This window comes from Gordionus sp. m RMFG-2023, chromosome 1 (assembly GCF_954871325.1).
Source record: "Gordionus sp. m RMFG-2023 chromosome 1, tfGorSpeb1-WG-v2, whole genome shotgun sequence".
Taxonomy (NCBI): Eukaryota; Metazoa; Nematomorpha; class Gordioida; order Chordodea; family Parachordodidae; genus Gordionus; species Gordionus sp. m RMFG-2023.
Window position 1 is genome coordinate 19,777,759 of NC_088775.1, and position 21,673 is coordinate 19,799,431.

At 29.4% G+C, this 21,673-nt stretch overlaps 1 protein-coding gene across 1 annotated transcript; it reads right to left on the reverse strand.

The window, feature by feature from the left end:
• Positions 1-20,943: 20,943 nt before the first annotated feature.
• On the reverse strand, positions 20,944-21,249 carry LOC135922654 (CCHC-type zinc finger nucleic acid binding protein-like). The gene has a single exon (XM_065457085.1). It carries the CDS (start codon positions 21,247-21,249, stop codon positions 20,944-20,946), a length of 306 nt encoding a protein of 101 aa, XP_065313157.1.
• Between the last annotated feature and the right edge of the window lie 424 nt (positions 21,250-21,673).

A 21,673-nucleotide genomic window follows, 5' to 3' on the forward strand; every position in this document is an offset into this window, starting at 1 on the left:
ATCTTGTAACGTTCATCATATCGTTTGTCGCGGCTATAGTCGCAGCATACAACGTAACGTTCATCGAAATGTTGTCAGGGGCGATTGTCATTGATGAACTGAGGTTGCTTGATAAGAGATTTACCATGTGCATGAGAGTCCTGACTGGGTTTTGTTATTACATAACTATTTTTGACTCTGCCCATGTGATTAACCTCTTGTACCATTTATTGATACCATGACAGAATAATTAAACAAAATAAGACAGAATTTTATTATTAAATCACAATTTATTTTTATTATAAATTACATTTTTTTATTCACTCCTTTAACCAAAAACAAATTTTCTTTTTATATCTTTTTTTTAACAATAATGTTAATATAAAATTTTCACCGATTAAATTTAAATACAAATTGATATCAAAAAATAAATCAATTGCCAAAATAAATAAAACGTTAATATCGATCATATATTCAACAATTTACGATATCAGTTGTATCTATTACATTAATGAATGCTTTTCAAAGATATTTAAAATTTGATCTTTGGGCATAGGGTCATTAGAAGTGTTGTTAAATAGCCCGATTTAAAAAACGGCCCAATTAAAATTGTACAAAATAATATTATGTAAGCCTCGAGATTTGGCAAATATAGGTCCAGACCTTTCTGATAGAGATCTGCAATAGTAGTTCCGGCCCAAACCCGGCCCGGCCCGAATAATTAAATTTCGGGCCGGGTCGGATCGGGCCTTGGAAATATTTTTAAATATATTTAAATTTATAAATTTATAAATATGTAAAATAAAAATATTTGATTTTATTTATAGAACTAGACGCCATATAACATATGTCTTATATTTTGAGTAATTATAAAAATTAATTTCTATATTTAAATAAATTCGGGCCGGGCTGGGCAAAATTTTATAAAAAAATTTCGGGCCAGGCCGGGCTTGAAAAATTAGACCCGATACAGATCACTACTTTCTGAGCAAAATCTCCAAGCCTACATAATATTATCTGGACTCAGAGACACGGATTGGCTAGTAATCCTAGTAAGAAAATGTCCTACGGGACCTAGAGATTTAAAAATTTGGGGGTCTTTAGGAAATAATTTGTGGGCCTTAGGAAAGAAAAAAGAATTTTTTTTATAACAATTGGTAAAAAATCTAAATATGTAATCATTTTTAAATATTATAAATTCAAACATTTATTAAATATTAATTCAATTTTCTGGTGGAATTATAAGCACTATAAGCGCTATTAGTAAATAAATTTAGATATTGTAGTAATAATATATATTTTTTTTTTATATAAAGTTTCGATAATTGTAAATGTTAATTTATTTTCTTGTTAAAATAATATTCAAATATTATGTACTTTATAAATTGTGATAACCATCATTATTTTATTACCACTTAAATAAATATCTTTAATAATTGTCCACTACTAAAATCCCTCAGATATATATTTTTAGCACCGAATAGTCGTTAAATAAAATCATTTCTTATTTTCATTAGTTCTTAAAATGTGGATCCAATAGAAATTAAAAAGGGAAGTGTTTTATTCATATTATTATTGTTTTAAGTAAATAGCCGTAAGAAAATAAATTAACAAATGAAATATAGACATACAATATATTGTTACATATAGAAAATGAAATATTATTACCATATGTATATAAATATTTAAAAATCTATTCGTTAGCAAAGGTAGATAGATAAGCTGCGAGGAACTAATTTCCTTTTCTTGAATTTATAGCTTTATTATGGTATCAATTAAAACTGATATACTGGGTTGAAATATTTCTTTTACAGTGGTGGAATTTGCTGGTTTTCTTCACTGCTCTTTTGATTAACTTATATTGGGTATAAATGCCTAAATGGTATCTCTAATTTAAAAAATAAATATATAATGTTTAACATAATTTGTAGAGGAGTTTGTTGAATCCTTTATCATTTTTTTGTTTTTACAGGTTTGATATTCGTACATTGTCTTTTGACTTGAATTATTTCCATATAAAATTTTAAAATAGGGATTTGATTCTGGAACTTATTTCCATAATTTCACTTATACTAACTTCGTTTCCCCTACTATGAGTGATAATCATTCTACAAATTAAAATATATAAAATTGGTAATGATATTCAATCGTGTAACATTTATATAAAAAATATATTCTTTACTTATTTCATTTTGATATTAGCTTAATGAGAGTTGTAAATTTTCCAGGTAATATTGGTTGTCAATATATTTATAATATGGCGGAAAAGAATAGGAAATTAATACAAGATTTCACGAAAAAAAAAGGTTATTAAAATGAAAGTCTCTATAAACATATGTTATTTTATGTGTTTACCTTGTTAAAATATCCAAATCTTCCTATTATCATATATTTTTGAGATATCCTTTGAATAAAATAAATGATCGTGTATTTTTGCAATATAATATAATGACAATATTCTTCTAATATACAAATAACGACAATATTTCCTATATATTAATGACAATATTCTTCCAATATAAAGATAATGGCGATATTTTACAACTATAAATAATCAAAATCAATAGTGATAGAAAATCAGATATGAAACAAATCCAAAAATAATAAAAAGAATCCCTTTTGTTGCCCCTATAATTATTTCTTTTCCAACAAGTCAATAAAATGAAATATATATTTTATCAAATTAAACATATTTTTAACAACTAAAAAATATAAATGCATCTTATGAAAACTTAATTACAACAGTTATAATCTGTGATATCTAATTTTTTTAAACATGAATTTTAAAAAATGTATCTGTATCTTTTGCCAAGAAAATGAAAAATATACAAGATTCTATTCAAAATTAAGGATTTTAGATAACTACTATCTTATTAAAAATGACAAAAAGATGCTGAGTACAAGATACAAAAGGATTTTGTATAAGTATTCGCGGTACTGCCCAACTCTGTTTAGGAATATATATTTTTCAGTATCGATTTATTTTCTTGGAATTCTACATATCAATCGGAATGTATATTATTTATTATATTTTTATTTTTCTCGGATATTTTTTCAGAAATTATTTCATTATTTTTTGGTTTAATTATCGAAAAAATACAAAAAAACTATTATATAAAATATAGAAAATTTCAAAAATGTTATGTGAATTATTCTGAATAAAAGTAAATAAAATAATATAGAATATATGTGAAATATAACAATATTTATCTATTTTCATGCCATTATTGAAGATATCGAAAATGGTGGGCCCCATAAAAAACGCAAAAGTTAAATGGGGGCTATAATAGATGCTAATTTGTTCCTTCATTTCATTTATATTGAAAACATCATATACACAGATAATTATATAGATCCATAATATATAAACATACATACAATACAAATTAGTGATATTCTAGAACTTCTTTTTTTCAGAGCGGTAGCTTACTGGGATTGATTCTTTTTAGATATAAAATGTTCGGTCCCTAGTCGTTACATCTCTTCCCCACCTCTCTTATCCAATCCAAAACATTCACGTTCAGTGGCAACCTTGGATGATCCAAATGACGTTTAAAGTGCAGCAGTCCTCGAGGATCCCGTTATCGCTTGCGCTACGCGGTTACCATATCCAATCTATATCAACTTTAATCACCAATTGTATGATGAAGGCATTCCACCAGTGGCGTCGCTAGGAGGGGGGAGCAGGGGCTCGAGCCCCTAAAAAATTTGAATAGCCCCCTAAAGCAAAAAATTTTTTTAAAAATGGAATCTTAACCCCTGAAAGATTTCTTTTATAATTCTATTAAGTAAAATATAGATTTAATTTTATTATTTAAAAATTAATAAGACTATCTAAATATTTATTAAATGAATACTATTTTAAATATTAGATTAAATTATACATATAATTATATTTTCACTATGTCAGCTAGCAATCAAATTTTGTGTTAAAAATAGAATATCAATATCACTCACTAAATATTACTTTAGCATTAACAGTTGAAGCTTAATTGACTATTATTATTTAAATTATTTTATAACCCTAATTAAATAAATATAATCATTTATTAATTTAACACTAAAAAATTTAATATTGTAATTAGCAGAGTTCAAAATGACTAATCAACTGTATATTTATTTTTAAATTTATTATCATACCTATTCCTAAAAATATTTCAAGGTCCAAATAAGTATAATAAAGAGTAAGTAAGTAGACATCATATAGTTTATACTCCTCTATTATATACCGTTGTTTATAAAATAATATTAGATAAAATGTCACTTTTATAGACGTATTTGACAGTTATAATATATTACAGCTAATATTATAATGAATTTTACTAATAAATGCTTTTGATAACAAATATAGTAACAATTTGCTTTCAAGGATTTAACGCCATCTATTTAGTTATAAATAATTTTAAAAATTAAACATTTTATTATTCATCCTTCAATAGATGTAATAAATTTGATATCTTTACTTTTCTTTTTTACGTTAGGAAAGCTATTTTTTTCTTTTTCAAAAAACAGTTTTGAGTTAAATTTTTAATACAAGTATATTTTTGATATTTTTATAAACGACTATTATTTTAAGATATAATATACCAACTAGAGGTGGTGCGACCGGTGCGACAATATATAAAATCTTAATTGTTTCATCATATCATTCTGGTCCTTATTTTATAGTTCCAAAATGTTTCATTTCTAATATGGCATCCTTGCCGTGTAAATAACTCGGCTTCAATATTTTTGCACAATTATTTCTTCCAAATATTTTTAGTGTTTTTATTTTATCAATTTATCCAACATAATAAATTCTGATACTAGTTTACATCGTGAGTGGGCTATTACTGCAAAATAAGCAGCATCTATTATTTATATTGCTATGTAATTTAAGATTATTACTACAAAGGCTGAGGGGTATGACTAAATACTGCCTTGTTAAGCTGTCTTGCTAAACTGTATTGCTATAAAGCAATTAATCATAATTTGATGATATAATATCTTTTAAAAAAAAAATTTTTTCAAATATTTTTTTTATTTTACATAAATCAATTTTTAATTAATTAAAAAATTGATATTAAATATCAAATAATTTAAAATTCTATTTTTACTTAATATTATTGGGAAAAAAATATATTTACTAGCTTATTACAACTTAAATTTTATTTTTCAATTAGAAAATTTAACAAATTTATATCCATAAGAGGGCGTTAAATACATATATATGAAAATATATTCTTAGGAAACTAGAATAAATATTGGATAGCGCTTTTTTTGTATTTGGGTGTAAATACATTTGAAAAAACTAAAAAAAATTTAAAAAAAAAGAGGTTTCTTTGAGATTTCATTAATGAGTAGGTTTAGAATCGAAAAATAGTAGAAAGTTTGTAAGAAACATATTGCTGGCGTTATTGATCAAAATCTCTTCATTTTTGGTTTATACATGTATATTTAGGTGTTAAACATTATCCTAAAAAATATTTTGAAAATATTATGATTTGACGGAATGCCGAGCTTAAAACCGACCAATTACTAAATATTCGATCGACCAAATTTGGTGTTAATATTATTTGGAAAATGTTCATTTTTGGTTTATTTATCTATATATACGTATAAATCATTATCCCTAAAAATATTTTAAAAATATCGTGATTTGACAGAAAACCGATTTGAAACCGGCCCAATGACTAAATATTGTCTTGCTGGCGTTATACATGGAAAATTCTTTATTTTTGATTTATATGTGAACAATAACGTGATAAGAATTATCCTAATTAATTTTTTGAAAATATTAAGATTTGACCGAATGGCGAGCTCAAAACCGACCACCTACTAAATATTTGATCTACCAAATTTGGTAGTAATATTATTTGGAAAATCTTCATTTTTGTTTAATAATCTAATACGTGTAAATCATTATCCCAAAAAATATTTTATAAATATCGTGATTTGACTGATAACAGATTTGAAACCGAAATACTGCCTTGCTGGCGTTATACATGGAAAATTTTTGGTTTATACGTGATCATAACGTGTTAAGCATTATCCTAATTAATTTTTTGAAAATAAAATTATAAGTGATTTATGGACTAACAACAATTGTGAGTCCATGAATCATGTATTTAAAAGTTATACAAATTGGCAATCATGTAATTTAAATAATTTAATTGATATATTATATAATAAAGTACAAATACAAGAAAATCTCGAAAGAGCTTTGATAGGAAAAGGAGAATATTATTTGGCTGAGGGGTATAAGTCATTTCAGATAGATTTATCAATTTGGTAGAAATTTAGTGAGGAAGATAAAAAAAAAGTGGTAGATAATTTAATAAAAGGAAGTAAAAAATGGGAAAGAGAAAATGTCATGTCATCATGCGGGGAATTAATACTTTTAAAGCCTAAAAATTCTAAAAAACCATGTCAAAAAATTTGAATAAAAAAAAATAGAGCAGTATCAATAAAAAAAATTAAAATTGAAAAATAATAAGGCCCTAAACGTCGTACTCTTTTTCATATATATCAAATCAATTTTTTAATTTTACAATAGATTTTTGTACGGAACAATGCTTCATCCTAATCATAGTTTTAAAAAAAAATTTATTCACATAGCATGCAAATATTAATTGTTTTCATTCGGTCAAATCTTAATATTTTCAAAAAATTAATTAGGATAATGCTTACCAAGTTATTGTTCACATATAAACCAAAAATAAAGAATTTTCCATGTATAACGCCAGCAAGACAGTATTTAGTCATTGGGCCGGTTTCAAATCGGTTTTCTCTCAAATCACGATATTTTTAAAATATTTTTGGGAATGATTTACACGTATACATAGATATTTAAACCAAAAATGAACATTTTCCAAATAATATTACTAAAAAATTTGGTAGATCGAATATTTAGTAAGTGGTCGGTTTTGAGCTCGCCATTCGGTTAAATCATAATTAAAAAAAATTAGTTAGGATAATCCTTAACACGTTATTGTTCAGATATAAACCAAAAATGAAGAATTTTCCAAGCATAACGCCAGCAAGGCAGTATTTGGGTTTCAAATCGATTATAGGTCAAATCACGATATATTTAAAATATTTTTTGGGATAATGATTTACACGTATATATAGATATTTAAACCAAAAATGAACATTTTCCAAATAATATTACTACCAAATTTGGTAGATCGATTATTTAGTAAGTGGTCGGTTTTGAGCTCGCCATTCGGTCAAATCATAATATTTAAAAAAAATTAATTAGGATAATGCTTGACACGTTATTGTTCAGATATAAACCAAAAATGAAGAATTTTCCATGCATAACGCCAGCAAGGCAGTATTTGGGTTTCAAATCGGTTATAGGTCAAATCACGATATATTTTAAATATTTTTTGGGATAATGATTAACACGTATATATAGATATTTAAACCAAAAATGAACATTTTCCAACTAATATTACTACCAAATTTGGTAGATCGAATATTTAGTAAGTGGTCGGTTTTGAGCTCGCCATTCGGTCAAATCATAATATTTTCAAAATATTAATTAGGATAATGCTTAACACGTTATTGTTCACGTATAAACCAAAAATGAAGAATTTTCCATGTATAACGCCAGCAAGGCAGTATTTAGTCAATGGGCCGGTTTCAAATCAGTTATCAGTCAAATCACGATATTTAAATATTTTTTGGGATAATGATTTGCACGTATTTACAGATAAATTAACCAAAAATAGAACATTTTCCAAAAAATATTACTACCAAATTTGGTAGATCGAATATTTAGTAAGTGGTCGGTTTTGAGATCGTCATTCGGTCAAATCTTAATATTTTCAAAATATTAATTAGGATAATGCTTAACACGTTATTGTTCACATATAAACCAAAAATAAGGAATTTTCCATGTATAACGCCAGGAAGGCAGTATTTCGGTTTCAAATCGGTTATAGGTCAAATCACGATATTTTTAAAATATTTTTTGGGATAATGATTTGCACGTATTTACAGATAAATTAACCAAAAATGAACATTTTAAATAATATTACTACCAAATTTGATAGATCGAATATTTAGTAAATGGTCGGTTTTGAGCTCGCCATTCGGTTAAATCATAATATTTTCAAAAAATTAATAAGGATAATGCATAACACGTTATTGTTCACGTATAAACCAAAAATGAAGAATTTTCGATGTATAACGCCAGCAAGGCAGTATTTCAGTTTCAAATCGGTTATCAGTCAAATTACGATATTTATAAAATATTTTTTGGGATAATGATTTACACGTATATATAGATATTTAAACCAAAAATGAACATTTTCCAAATAATTTTACTACCAAATTAGGTAGATCGAATATTTAGTAAGTGGTCGGTGTTGAGCTCGCCATTCGGTCAAATCATAATATTTTCAAAATATTAATTAGGATAATGCTTAACACGTTATTGTTCTGATATAAACCAAAAATGAAGAAATTTCCATGTATAACGTCAGCAATGCAGTATTTAGTCATTGGGACGGTTTCAAATCGGTTATAGGTCAAATCACGATATATTTAAAATATTTTTTGGGATAATGATTTGCACGTATTTATAGATAAATTAACCAAAAATGAACATTATAAATAATATTATTACCAAATTTGATAGATCGAATATTTAGTAAATGGTCGGTTTTGAGCTCGCCATTCGGATAAATCATAATATTTTCAAAAAATTAATTAGGATAATGCTTAACACGTTATTGTTCACGTATAAAACAAAAATGAAGAATTGCCCATGTATAACGCCAGCAAGGCAGTATTTTGGTTTCAAATCGGTTATAGGTCAAATCACGATATTTTTAAAATATTTTTTGGGATAATGATTTGCACGTATTTACAGATAAATTAACCAAAAATGAACATTTTAAATAATATTATTACCAAATTTGATAGATCGAATATTTAGTAAATGGTCGGTTTTGAGCTCGCCATTCGGATAAATCATAATATTTTCAAAAAATTAATTAGGTAATGCTTAACACGTTATTGTTCACGTATAAAACAAAAATGAAGAATTGCCCATGTATAACGCCAGCAAGGCAGTATTTTGGTTTCAAATCGGTTATAGGTCAAATCACGATATTTTTAAAATATTTTTTGGGATAATGATTTGCACGTATTTACAGATAAATTAACCAAAAATGAACATTTTAAATAATATTATTACCAAATTTGATAGATCGAATATTTAGTAAATGGTCGGTTTTGAGCTCGCCATTCGGATAAATCATAATATTTTCAAAAAATTAATTAGGATAATGCTTAACACGTTATTGTACACGTATAAACCAAAAATGATGAATTTCCCATGTATAACGCCAGCAAGGCAGTATTTCGGTTTCAAATCGGTTATCAGTCAAATCACGATATTTATAAAATATTTTTTGGGATAATAATTTACACATATACATATATTTAAACCAAAAATGAACATTTTAAATAATAATACTACCAAATTTGATAGATCGAATATTTAATAAATGGTCGGTTTTGAGCTCGCCATTCGGTTAAATCATAATATTTTCAAAAAATTAATTAGGATAATGCTTACCACGTTATTGTTCACATATAAGCCAAAAATGAAGAAATTTCCATGTATAACGCCAGCAAGGCAGTATTTAGTCATTAGGCCGGTTTCAAATCGGTTTTCTGTCAAATCACGATATTTTTAAAATATTTTTTATGATAATGATTTACACGTATATATAGATATCTAAACCAATAATGAACATTTTACAAATAATATTACTACCAAATTTGGTAGATCGAATATTTAGTAAGTGGTCGGTTTTCAGCTCGCCATTAGGTCAAATCTTAATATTTTCAAAAAATTAATAAGGATAATGCTTACCACGTTATTGTTCACATATAAACCAAAAATAAAGAATTTTCCATGTATAACGCTAGCAAGACAGTATTTACTTATTGGGCCCTTTTCAAATCGGTTTTCTGTCTAATCACGATATTTATAAAATATTTTTTGGGATAATGATTTACATGTATATAGAGATATTTAAACCAAAAATGCACATTTTCCAAATAATATTACTACCAAATTTGGTAGATCGAATATTTAGTAAGTGGTCGGTTTCGTACTCGCCATTCGGTCAAATCATAATATTTTCAAAATATTAATTAGGATAATGCATAACACGTTATTGTTCACGTATAAACCAAAAATGAAGAATTTTCCATGTATAACGCCAGCAAGGCAGTATTTCGGTTTCAAATCGGTTATAGGTCAAATCACGATATTTTTAAAATATTTTTTGGGATAATGATTTGCACGTATTTACAGATAAATTAACCAAAAATGAACAATTCAAATAATATTACTACCAAATTTGATAGATCGAATATTTAGTAAGTGGTCGGGTTTGAGCTCGCCATTCGGTCAAATCTTAATATTTTCAAAAAATAAATTAGGATAATGCTTACCACGTTATTGTTCACATATAAACCAAAAATAAAGAATTTTTCATGTATAACGCCAGCAAGACAGTATTTAGTCATTGGGCCGGTTTCAAATCGGTTTTCTGTCAAATCACGATATTTTTAAAATATTTTTGGGGATAATGATTTACACGTATACATAGATATTTAAACCAAAAATGAACATTTTCCAAATAATGTTACTACCAATTTTAATAGAGCGAATATTTAGTAAGTGGTCGGTTTTGTACTCGTCATTCGGTCAAATCATAATATTTTCAAAAAATTAATTAGGATAATGCTTAACACGTTATTGTTCAGGTATAAACCAAAAATGAAGAATTTTCCATGTATAACGCCAGCAAGACAGTATTTAGTCATTGGGCCGGTTTCAAATCGGTTTTCTGTCAAATCACGATATTTTTAAAATATTTTTTGGGATAATGATTTACACATATATATAGATATTGAAACCAATAAAGAACATTTTACAAATAATATTACTACCAAATTTGGTAGATCGAATATTTAGTAGGTGGTAGGTTTTGAGCTCGCCATTCGGTCAAATCATAATATTTTCAAAATATTAATTAATATAAGGCTTAACACGTTATTGTTCACGTAATAACCAAAAATGAAGAATTTTCCTTGTATAATGCCAGCAAGGCAGTATTTAGTCATTAGGCCGGTTTCAAATCGGTTATCTGTCAAATCACGATATTTTTACAATATTTTTTGAGATAATGATTTACACGTATATATAGATAAATAAACCAAAAATGATTATTTTCCAAATAATATTAACACCAAATTTGGTCGATCGAATATTTAGTAATTGGTCGGTTTTAATCTCGGCATTCGGTCAAATCATAATGTTTTCAAAATATTTTTTAGGATAATGTTTAACACCTAAATATACACGTATAAACCAAAAATGAAGAGATTTTGATCAATAACGCCAGCAATATGTTCCTTACAAACTTTCTACTATTTTTCGATTCTAAACCTACTCATTAATTAAATCTCAAAGAAACCTCTATTTTTTAAATTTTTTTAGGTTTTTTACATGTATTTACACCCAAATACAAAAAAAGCGCTATCCAATATTTATTCTGGTTTCCTAAGAATATATTTTTATATTAACGCCCTCTTATGGATATAAATTTGTTAAATTTTTAATTGAAAAATAAAATTTAAGTTGTAATAAGCTAATGAATATATTTTTTCCCAATAATATTAAGTAAAAATAGAATTTTAAATTATTTGATATTTAATATCAATTTTTTAATTATTTAAAAATTGATTTATGTAAAATAAAAAAAATGTTTTTGAAAAATATTTTTAAAAGATATTATATCATCAAATTATGATTGATTATGATTAATTGCTTTTTAGTAAGACAGTATTTAGTCATACCGAAGGCTGAGAGTATATGATTGCATATATTAGATAAACAATAATGGTCAAATGTGTAGTCATTTATATATTATATATCATTTAAAATGGATGATAATCTTTTAGTAATTTAATATCTCACAATAATTTTATCGATTACTTATCTAGCTACCATCATGTCATCTAAAAGGAAGCTCTAACCACTTAATAGTTTTATTATTTGGATTGGTCGTTTATACATTCTTCTTCAAGAATTGTTGATTTGGTTTAGGCCTATAAATTTTGGGAGACGATAGACTTACGCCAAATGGCGTATTAGCAAGAAATAAAAGCTATATTTTTTCTTATTTATACGCATTTTCAGAATCGATAAAAAGTTACGAAGTTAAATAAACGAAGTTAATTGCCCAATATTTTTTGATGATGTTCGCAATAGTTCTTAGTTCTTACCAAAGGTATATTGTTGATATAGACAAATATATAAAACTTTTTAATTAGATAATAAAAAAAATCTTCTTTACACCTTTTGAGCATCTTCAATTGACCTAGTAGAGGTAGACTTTGTACACTCAGACTCAAAGTTAAAAAATTGTAATTATTTACAGTTAATCGTAATTCTTAAAAATCATGATTAATTTACTTTTTTAAATATTTAAAGCCATAGATGACACATTCATTAAAATCATTCAACCAACATACATTTAAAAATTTTTATAATCCAACTACCAATATCTAAAATTTAGTGTCAGTAAAAAAGAAAGTCCCCCAAAATATAGGAAGGGTGCTAACTGTTCCATCACAGATGGAAACAATTGAACCAGATGGGAATTGTTTTCACTGGTAATTTAAAAATCATAAAAAAATTTGCCTGATTATATAGGTTAATATTTTATAAATTATAGTTGTATTTTTTTATACTAATATTCATAGGATATAGTTTTGTGTCTTTCTTTACCTTAAATTTTAATTATATCCTATATTAATTCAGAACTTTATTTTTTTTAAAGCATGATTGATTTTTAGACAGTAACATTTAATTTTTTTTTAAAAATAATTAGATCTATCAGTATGGAGATTACAGGAAAACAAGACTCCTATGGTTTGATTAGATCATATATGGTCTTGCTGATGCTGCAAAAAAAAATATTAGATTATGCTTAAGGTCAAAATACATGGATGTGCAACAGTATATAATAGAAGAATGCTGAATGGGTAATGATGCAAAGTGTTGCCACATTTCTCAATACCCCGATTATGGTGTATGCTATTCATTTAGCTGGCAAATGTATCCGCTATTTAAATATGATGATGGAAATATAAAAAACATTTATATTAACAATTCTGGATTCCATTGTTAATGTTATTGATTTTGAAGATTAATTACAAATGTTGATAATTTTACTAAAAGTATTTTAGTTGATTGTATTTGTCTAGTTTTTATGCATATTTCTTTTTATTTATCCTATTTTAAGCATATTATAAATAAATATATAGAATAAAGATATCTTTTTTAATCATACCATTTTTATATACATTTCATTACAACACCATATAATCACACCAATTATTATGTTTACTTTAAATTTGTATTGCTTTAACAATTTTTCCCAAATTCTAAAAATAAATTTGGAAATTTTTTTAAAATCTGAATTAATCTTTTTTTTAAAATCATCAACTCAAAAATGACTATTTAGTACATAACATGAATATCATTTTTAAATAAAAAAAATTGCCTCCAAATAAGTTTTAATAAAATGTTAAAATTCATAATGAATATTTTAATGGCAAAAATTTTGCCAAAATACATAATTTGATCAGTTAGAAGTAATTCTAGAAACCCTGAAGAACCATAAGAAAATCTCAAGAAGTCTTTTAGAAATTGGTATAAATATTTTCCAAATGGTTCATAAGTTTTTAAAAATATATTAATTTAGGTAAATTAATTAAGAAGATTATGGGAGCTCATTAAGAAATTTATTTTTCTAAACTCTCTTTATTAATAAAAAATATCAAAAGATATAATTTATAAATTTCAACATAAATTCAATAAAAAAATTTATATAAAAAATAGCAATTGTTTGTAGATTTGAAGCTTGTTAGGGATTGTTGGGTGTCAATTTTATAGAATAAGTCAACATAAGGTAAGAACTTTAATGTTTCCAAGTAACCTTTAAAATAAGACATACAATATAATTTAAAATGTATTTCTTTATATTTATTATTTTTTCAATCATTCTAAATTTCCTAATTCATTGTCATCTTATTTTTATTTTATATTTCAAAAATAAACAACTATAATTACTTGGAGTGACCAAAATTTAAAAAAATGATATATAACATTACTGAAAAGATGACAATAAATTCTGACATAATTGAATTTCGTTTACGATATTATTTATACATCCATTTTCTTGACCACTTAATAACTTTTTATCGATTCGGAAAATGCGTATAAATAAGAAAAATATAGCTTTTATTTCTTGCTAATACGCCATTTGGCGTAAGTCTATCATCTCATCTCCCATAAATGGGAAATTTTTCCTTATTAGTCCATTCTATAAATGTGTAAAATGGTAACAGATAGTTATCTTAGTTTATTAACCTTTTGTCAATGTAAGTTGCTAAGAATTATTATTGCATTATGTGGTTTTTAAAAACTATTATCAATTGAGGCATATGCATGAATTAATTAATCTTTTTTATCACTTGTAATTCTTTAGACGCAAATTTTTTTTATATCAGCAATCTAAAATATTTTATACTATAATAAATAGATTTTGTATTAAAAAATATTATTTTTAGAAATGTCTTGTATTGTTTTAATTATTTATATGCCAGTTTATTTTGTATGCATAATATTTTACATTTCAAAATATGAAATTCAGAATAATTGTTCAGATTTAACAAATTTTAAAAATGTTATATATAAATATAAAACCCGGCCGAAGGCCGAACAAAAGCGGGGCAAATTGGAGGTATGGGGAGCGAAGCCTCCCATAAATTTTTTTTAATTGAGCCCCCTGAGATTGTAAAGGCTAGCGACGCCCCTGCATTCCACAAGACGTTAAACGTTGAACGGTCCTTGAAAAATCGTTAACACTTGAACCACCATGAGGTCACTGCAACCAGCACCTCCAATTTACACTAGAACCCAAATTTCCCTCTTTATTATCCTTAACCGAGTAGTCATCAACAGTCCATGATGGACCACCCCTTTTTTAACTTGAATCTGCTGGACAACTACCCTAGAGCATTTTCGATTTTCTATTATATATATTGAATTTGTCAAAGTTATTACATTTTGTTGGAAATATTTACATTTCCTTATAATTTTTTAAATTTTTTATATTCATTTTCACTTTTGCATCGTTTACTTATTTTAAGTATTTAATAAAAAGTGTTCGTTTCAAAGAGATTGATTTGTATTTAATTTAAGGAAGAAGACTGCTAAAATGACTTAATTCATACTATTATTTAATTGCTTTATTATATATATATAGGCGGTTTTATACTTCCTTTATTAGAATATTTCGTATAGTTTATAAAATAAAATATAAGACGTTAATTTGTAAAAAAAAAATATAAAAATAAAATAATTTTTTTCTCTTTTGGGTTTATATAATTTTTTAAAATTGTTAAAATAAATATATATTTATTAATAATTAGAAAAATATAATATTACGCCTTATAACAATGAATCGACAAAAAAAATATAATTCATTAGTAATCCTATATAAAAAAAAATATTTATTAACAATGACTCAACTATTATTTTAATAACTTCTGTTACTAAAAAAAAACGAAATATATAACACGCCCCCATTATTTAAAATCAGAAGTATCCCCCTTCATTTTATAAGGCATCCAATCCTAATAGATCTTCCCATTCTATAGCCGATAAATCCACCAGGGGGCAACTGTCGACACTCTCCTCTCCCGCATTCGGACTCATTACTGGTTCCTGAAGGGATGAACTACCGCAACCGGTGTTTCCCATTGCCCGACTGCGTCTCTTTCCCCTCGGGTAATAACACCCTCCGTATCGGCACTATATCCCCTTGAATCGAACCACGACTGCGACTTCGTCGTGAAGTCCCGGGCATTTCCCTTCGATTGTATCCAGTCTGATTATGCGTGGGCCCTCGGGGGCATCGGTCACGTAAATGCCCCGTGCTCTCACATAAGTAGCACGTTCTCGCCCGCCTAATGGGTCTTAGCCTAAGCATCCTGGGCTCTGGCAACTCCGGGCTCACATTTCGATGATTCAGGGTCCTTCCCCTATCCATTATTCCATTCCTGGTAGATCTGGGTTCTATCGATTCCTGCATTGAGGGCAGTAATCTTCGGCCTTCCTCGTCCACTCTTCCTTGATAGATACTGACACGAATTGTCAATCCTTCCCAGTATAGACACCGATGAACTCCGCTCATTTTGAATCATGTAAAGGCGGGATACTTAATTTTAAATGAAAACAATTATTTTACTTATTTCCCTTTGAATATATAGGATCTTCTTTTATCGTAAGAAAGAGGGTACAAAAAAAAATTATTTCTTTTCAAAAAAAATTTTTATAACTTTCTTTTACTCTCGTAGTTCCCTGACAGAATTATTACATAATATTTATTATTTTTTTCCCTGCCAAACTGTCAACCCCCTTTTCTTTTTCTCTCCCAAAAGTTATAATTCCCTCCAAATTCTTGATTTATAGCTAGCTAGATTCATCACATTTCTAAAACCATAAAAGTCACGCAACTCCAACTTTTATTCACAATATTTTCAATATTATTTTCCAAACAAATTGTCTGTTGTTTCTTTCTTTCTTTATTTATTATTATTTTTATTTTTTTTTGTCTTCTTCCCCCTTTTATATATGGGCCTCACCTTATATCCAATTTATTTGATAATTTAACACGCACTAATATTTGGGCACCACCACATAGTATTAATTATTTTATTTTTTATCATAAGTTCTCTTTCTTTTTTGTTTTTTTTTTGATTTATGATGGTTAATAAGCCAATAACGCTAATATTTCTTTTCAAAAAAAAAATAAGCGAGAGAAATAGGAAAATTTTATCACTAATATTTTTATGCATCATATGACTGAGACATTATTACATTGCTACTTTAAGATATATATTATTACATAAATGGGAATTTCGACAATGTTAAATATATATAAATTTCCTACGATTAATTTTGTATATATTAATTTTGATATAAAACATTTCCTATTATATATATCTATATTTCACCTTATGAGTACATAGGCAGGTATACTCTCCTTTAATATCCATATTTCCCTTTATGAGTACATAGACATGTATACTTTCCTTTAATTTCCTATAACATCACTCCTCCTCATATTCCTGATCGTAACCTACCTGGCTCCAGCCCCCTTTTTAGTTGATCCCGATGTCGTGTTCCTTCTCTTCCATCAGTAAATTTTACTCAACTTAATTTGTGTCCCATGTTTTCTACGATCACCCCAGATTCCCACCTTCTTGTACCTACATATATTCTTGCCCACACGGTTTGTCCCAAGACAAATTTCGGTTTCTCCACTATCTCCCTCTCCATCTTTTGAAGTGGTTTCGGATTTAATAAGTCTAATAATATCCGGGTTCGCCGCCCTAAAAATTTCTCAGCTGGAGACGGTTCCTCTCCCTTTCTACTATTATTGTAATATGCCACCGCTATCCAAATTTCCCCACCCCCATACTTTAATTTTCTTAACCAGTTCTTAACAATCGACACCACCCTCTCCGCCTGACCATTTGAACTGGGATGATATGGCGGCGCCAAATTATGTCTTACCCCGGTTTCTATACAAAACCTCTTGAACTGTTCACTGATGAAAGCCGGACCTCCGTCCAATACTATCGTTCGAGCTACTCCAAACCTGGCCCATAGATTTTTCAATGTTTTCACTACCACCTGCGTCGTTATCCCCCTTACTTCCTCGTACTCCACCCACTTTGAGTAAGCATCTACCACGATTATATAAATCTTATTTTCAAAATCAAAAAAATCAACGTGTATCTCTCCCATGGCTGAGTCACCTTTGGCCAAACACTCTTCCTGTCCTTATGGGGCATTTTGGCCCATGTATTGCACATTAAACAACCTCGGCAAATATTTTCAATTTCCCTATTCATGCCAGGCCACCACACGTATTCACGTCCCCATTGTTTTATTCGTTCAGTACCTTGATGTCCCGCATGTATCATGGATAACACTGCGCCTCTCAATTTCATTGGTATTACTCTTCGGTTTCCTCGCACCAGGCATTCATCCACTATAGCCAGCTCTTCTTCTATGCTTCTGAAATATTTATCTCCCTCTCTCCAAGTTCTCTTCCCCATAACACTCCTTTTAATTCTCATCAGTTCGCGATCTTTCAAAGTGACCTTCTTTAGTTCTTCCCACGTCACGGGACCACCTCTAGATATCCCTGCTATCGCTCGAATCAGTCCTTTTTCCTTTCTTTCCTCCACTTCTTCAGATCCTACTTCTTCCCCTCTTCTCCAGTGCCACATCGAGATAAAATATCAGGTAAATAGTTTTCCCTTCCCCGCCTATATTTTACTTGCACATCAAAACTACCTACCAGTAATAACCATCTTTGTAACCGGGAGACAACATTAACTCCTTATTATCTTTCTTGAAAAGATGGACTAAAGGTTTATGATCCGTATAGATTACAAATCTACGACCAATTAAGTATTCTCGACACTTGGTTAGTCCAAAAATAACTGCCAAAGCCTCTTGTTCAATCACGGAATACCTTGTTTCGGCGGCTCTAAAAATTCTCGAGAAAAACAAAATAGGTCTTTCCAGCTTGTCTATACAATGCAACAATGCTCCACCCACACCCCTATTCGAAACATCTACAGCTAATATCACTTCTAAATCGTTATTAAAACATACTAAAACTGGTTCTCTTCCGATTCTACTTTTCAATTCTTCATAAGCATCCTCCTGCTCATCTTGCCACACAAATTTTTCTCCCTTCTTTAATAACTTATATAAAGGTGCTGCTATCTGTGCAAAACTCTCTACAAATCGATGATAATAGTTTACCATTCCCAGAAAAGCCTGCACCTCCATTTTATTATTTGGTCTTAGCATACTCGCAATCCCCGTCATGTTTTTGTCTACCGGCCTCACCTCCTTTCCAGTGATTCTATGTCCCAAATATACAACTTCCGACACTCCTAACACACATTTCTCCGCGCTAGCCCGTAATCCTTTATTTCTGATTCTTTTAAATACCTCTTCTAATCTTTGTTCATGTTGTTCAGGAGTTCCTCCCATCACTAAAACGTCATCCATGTAATAAAACACACCTTCCAACCCTTGAAAAACAGCAGCCATAGTCCGTTGAAAAATCGGAGCTGACACGCTAAGTCCAAATGGTAATCTACAGAATGCATATAAACCCTTCGGAGTAGTGATAGTCAATAGCTTTCGTATCTCCGGCTTCACTCGTAATTGCAAGTAGGCATTGAAAAAATCTACTTTTGAAAAATATACACTACCCTTCAAATTTGCTAATATTTCTTCAATTCTCGGCAGCGGATATTTGACCTCCACTACCCACGGATTGAGGGTGACCCTAAAATCTGAACATAAACGGAGCCTTCCATTGGCCTTCTTCACTGGCACTAACGGTATCGCCCATTCACTATTCTATAGGACATACAATGCCTTTCTGTACCCACCGATCCAATTCCTTATCCACTTCGTTTCGCCCTTCGAACGGTATTCGTCGTAAAGCACAAAATTTTGGAACATGTCCCTACTTTAACTTGATATTCACTTCGTAATCTCTGAGACATCTCAAACTTTCCTTAAAGATTTCCTTATAATCATCCACCAATCTTCGCACTCCCTCTTGTACCTTGATTATTCCGACTTCTATCTCCCTGCTTTGAAATCCCTTCTCTTCTTGTCGGTTGGTTTCTTCCCCCTTCATATCTACTTCAGGATTATATATTCCTTTTGTTTTTTCTTGCTTTATGTCACCTTTTCTGGCCCATTCTTTCGGCAGCCCTGTTCCATTATTTAGACTTCCATCTGACTTCAACTCCAACTCTTTTTGATCAGGAATTTCTTCCCTCTCCTCAGTTTTGTCCCTTTCTTTCTTCCTCCTATAGTCACGACAATCCTTAAAACTTCCCATATTTTTTCTTCTAAAATTTCTCTTTACGTCCCCCTTCATATTTCCCCCTATTTCTCTCATAGAATTTCCCCCAATTTCTCTCCTCAAATTTCCCCCTATTTCTCCCCTAAAATTTCCCCCGATTCCTCTCATAGAATTTCCCCCAATTTCCCTCCTAAAATTTCCCCCGATTTCTCTCATAGAATTCCCCCCGATTTCTCTCCTAAAATTTCCCCCGATTTCTCTCATAGAACTCCCCCCAATTTCTCTCCTAAAATTTCCCCCGATTTCTCTCATAGAACTCCCACCGATTTCTCCCATAAAATTCCCCCTGATTTCTCCCCTAAAATTTTCCCCTATTTCCTCCCGACCATACCCTCCACCTTCTTCTCTCCCCCTTACTTCCCCCAAAAAGGTCTCAATTCCTGGCAATTTCTCTCCATACCAATAATTCAAATCTCTTTTCTCCTCTTCTCTTCTAATTGCTAAAAATGTACCCCACTATGCGAACACACCCCAAAATCCACAATCAGGTCCTATTCGAGTAATCCAATCCCATCCCAATACAGCTTCTACCCTTCGGTTAATTATCCACAGATCCAATATCTCCCTTCTATTCTCCAACATTACTTCTAATTCCACCCTTCCCATTACAGCCACCTCTGATCCGGTTAATTGCCGGATCTTGATGTCTTCACTTTTAATCATTTCCTCCGCCCAAATACTTATATATTTTCATAACTCATTACAGAGATGGCGCTCCTGTATCAAACAACATGGATACCATATTTCCATTTAAATTTATCCACACCCTAGGACATGGATCATGTACTATCTCTTCTTGCATCATGTTTATGCATTTCAATTTCTTCATCTTCCCTTTACTACTAAAGTTGCCAATTTTTTCCAACCGCCGCCTCCCGACTTCTAAGGTTCCTTTTTCACTATCATATAGTCACAAGTACTCACACTCTCTTGCCACATGTCCCTCGTTTCGGCACCGAAAGCAAATAATATTCGGATCTTTATTTTCCGTAAAATCTTGTATTCCTATCTCCTTTTCTTCCCTATTTTCAATAATCTTCACATTTGGCACAATCTGCCCCATGTCTCTCTGCGGAAAACCGCCTCGAGTATTGATATTACTAACATTGCATTCTTCTCTATTGTGACCAAATCGTCCGCAACCTGCACATCGTAATTTATCACGTTTTCCCGGACAATACGGGGCTATATGTCCATATTTCCCACACCCAAACATTTGGTTTCTTGACAATCTCTTACCATATGACCTGGTTTTCCACAATTATAACAACTCAATTTTTCTCTTCCTCGAAAATTAAAACTTGTTCTCATCTCCATTCGCCTTCCCTGTGAATTTTCTCTTGGCCATCTATACGACTCTTCCAACCGATTGTCATACCTAGGTCTACTATAATTGTCCCTTTTTTCCGTGTTATTAATTCTCTCATTTCTATTTAACTCTCCCATATTACTATCAGTCCATCCTTTGATCAATTCTTGTACAGGTAACCAGGTTACCTTACCCATCACATCTTCTTCTCCATTATGGCCCTCAATGGTCAATGTCTGACCCTTAATCCTTACATTTCTACTTCTCTTAATCCTTCTTCCAAATAATAAAGTACCTACCCAAATCACTAAAATTATTAACGCTCCCAAAA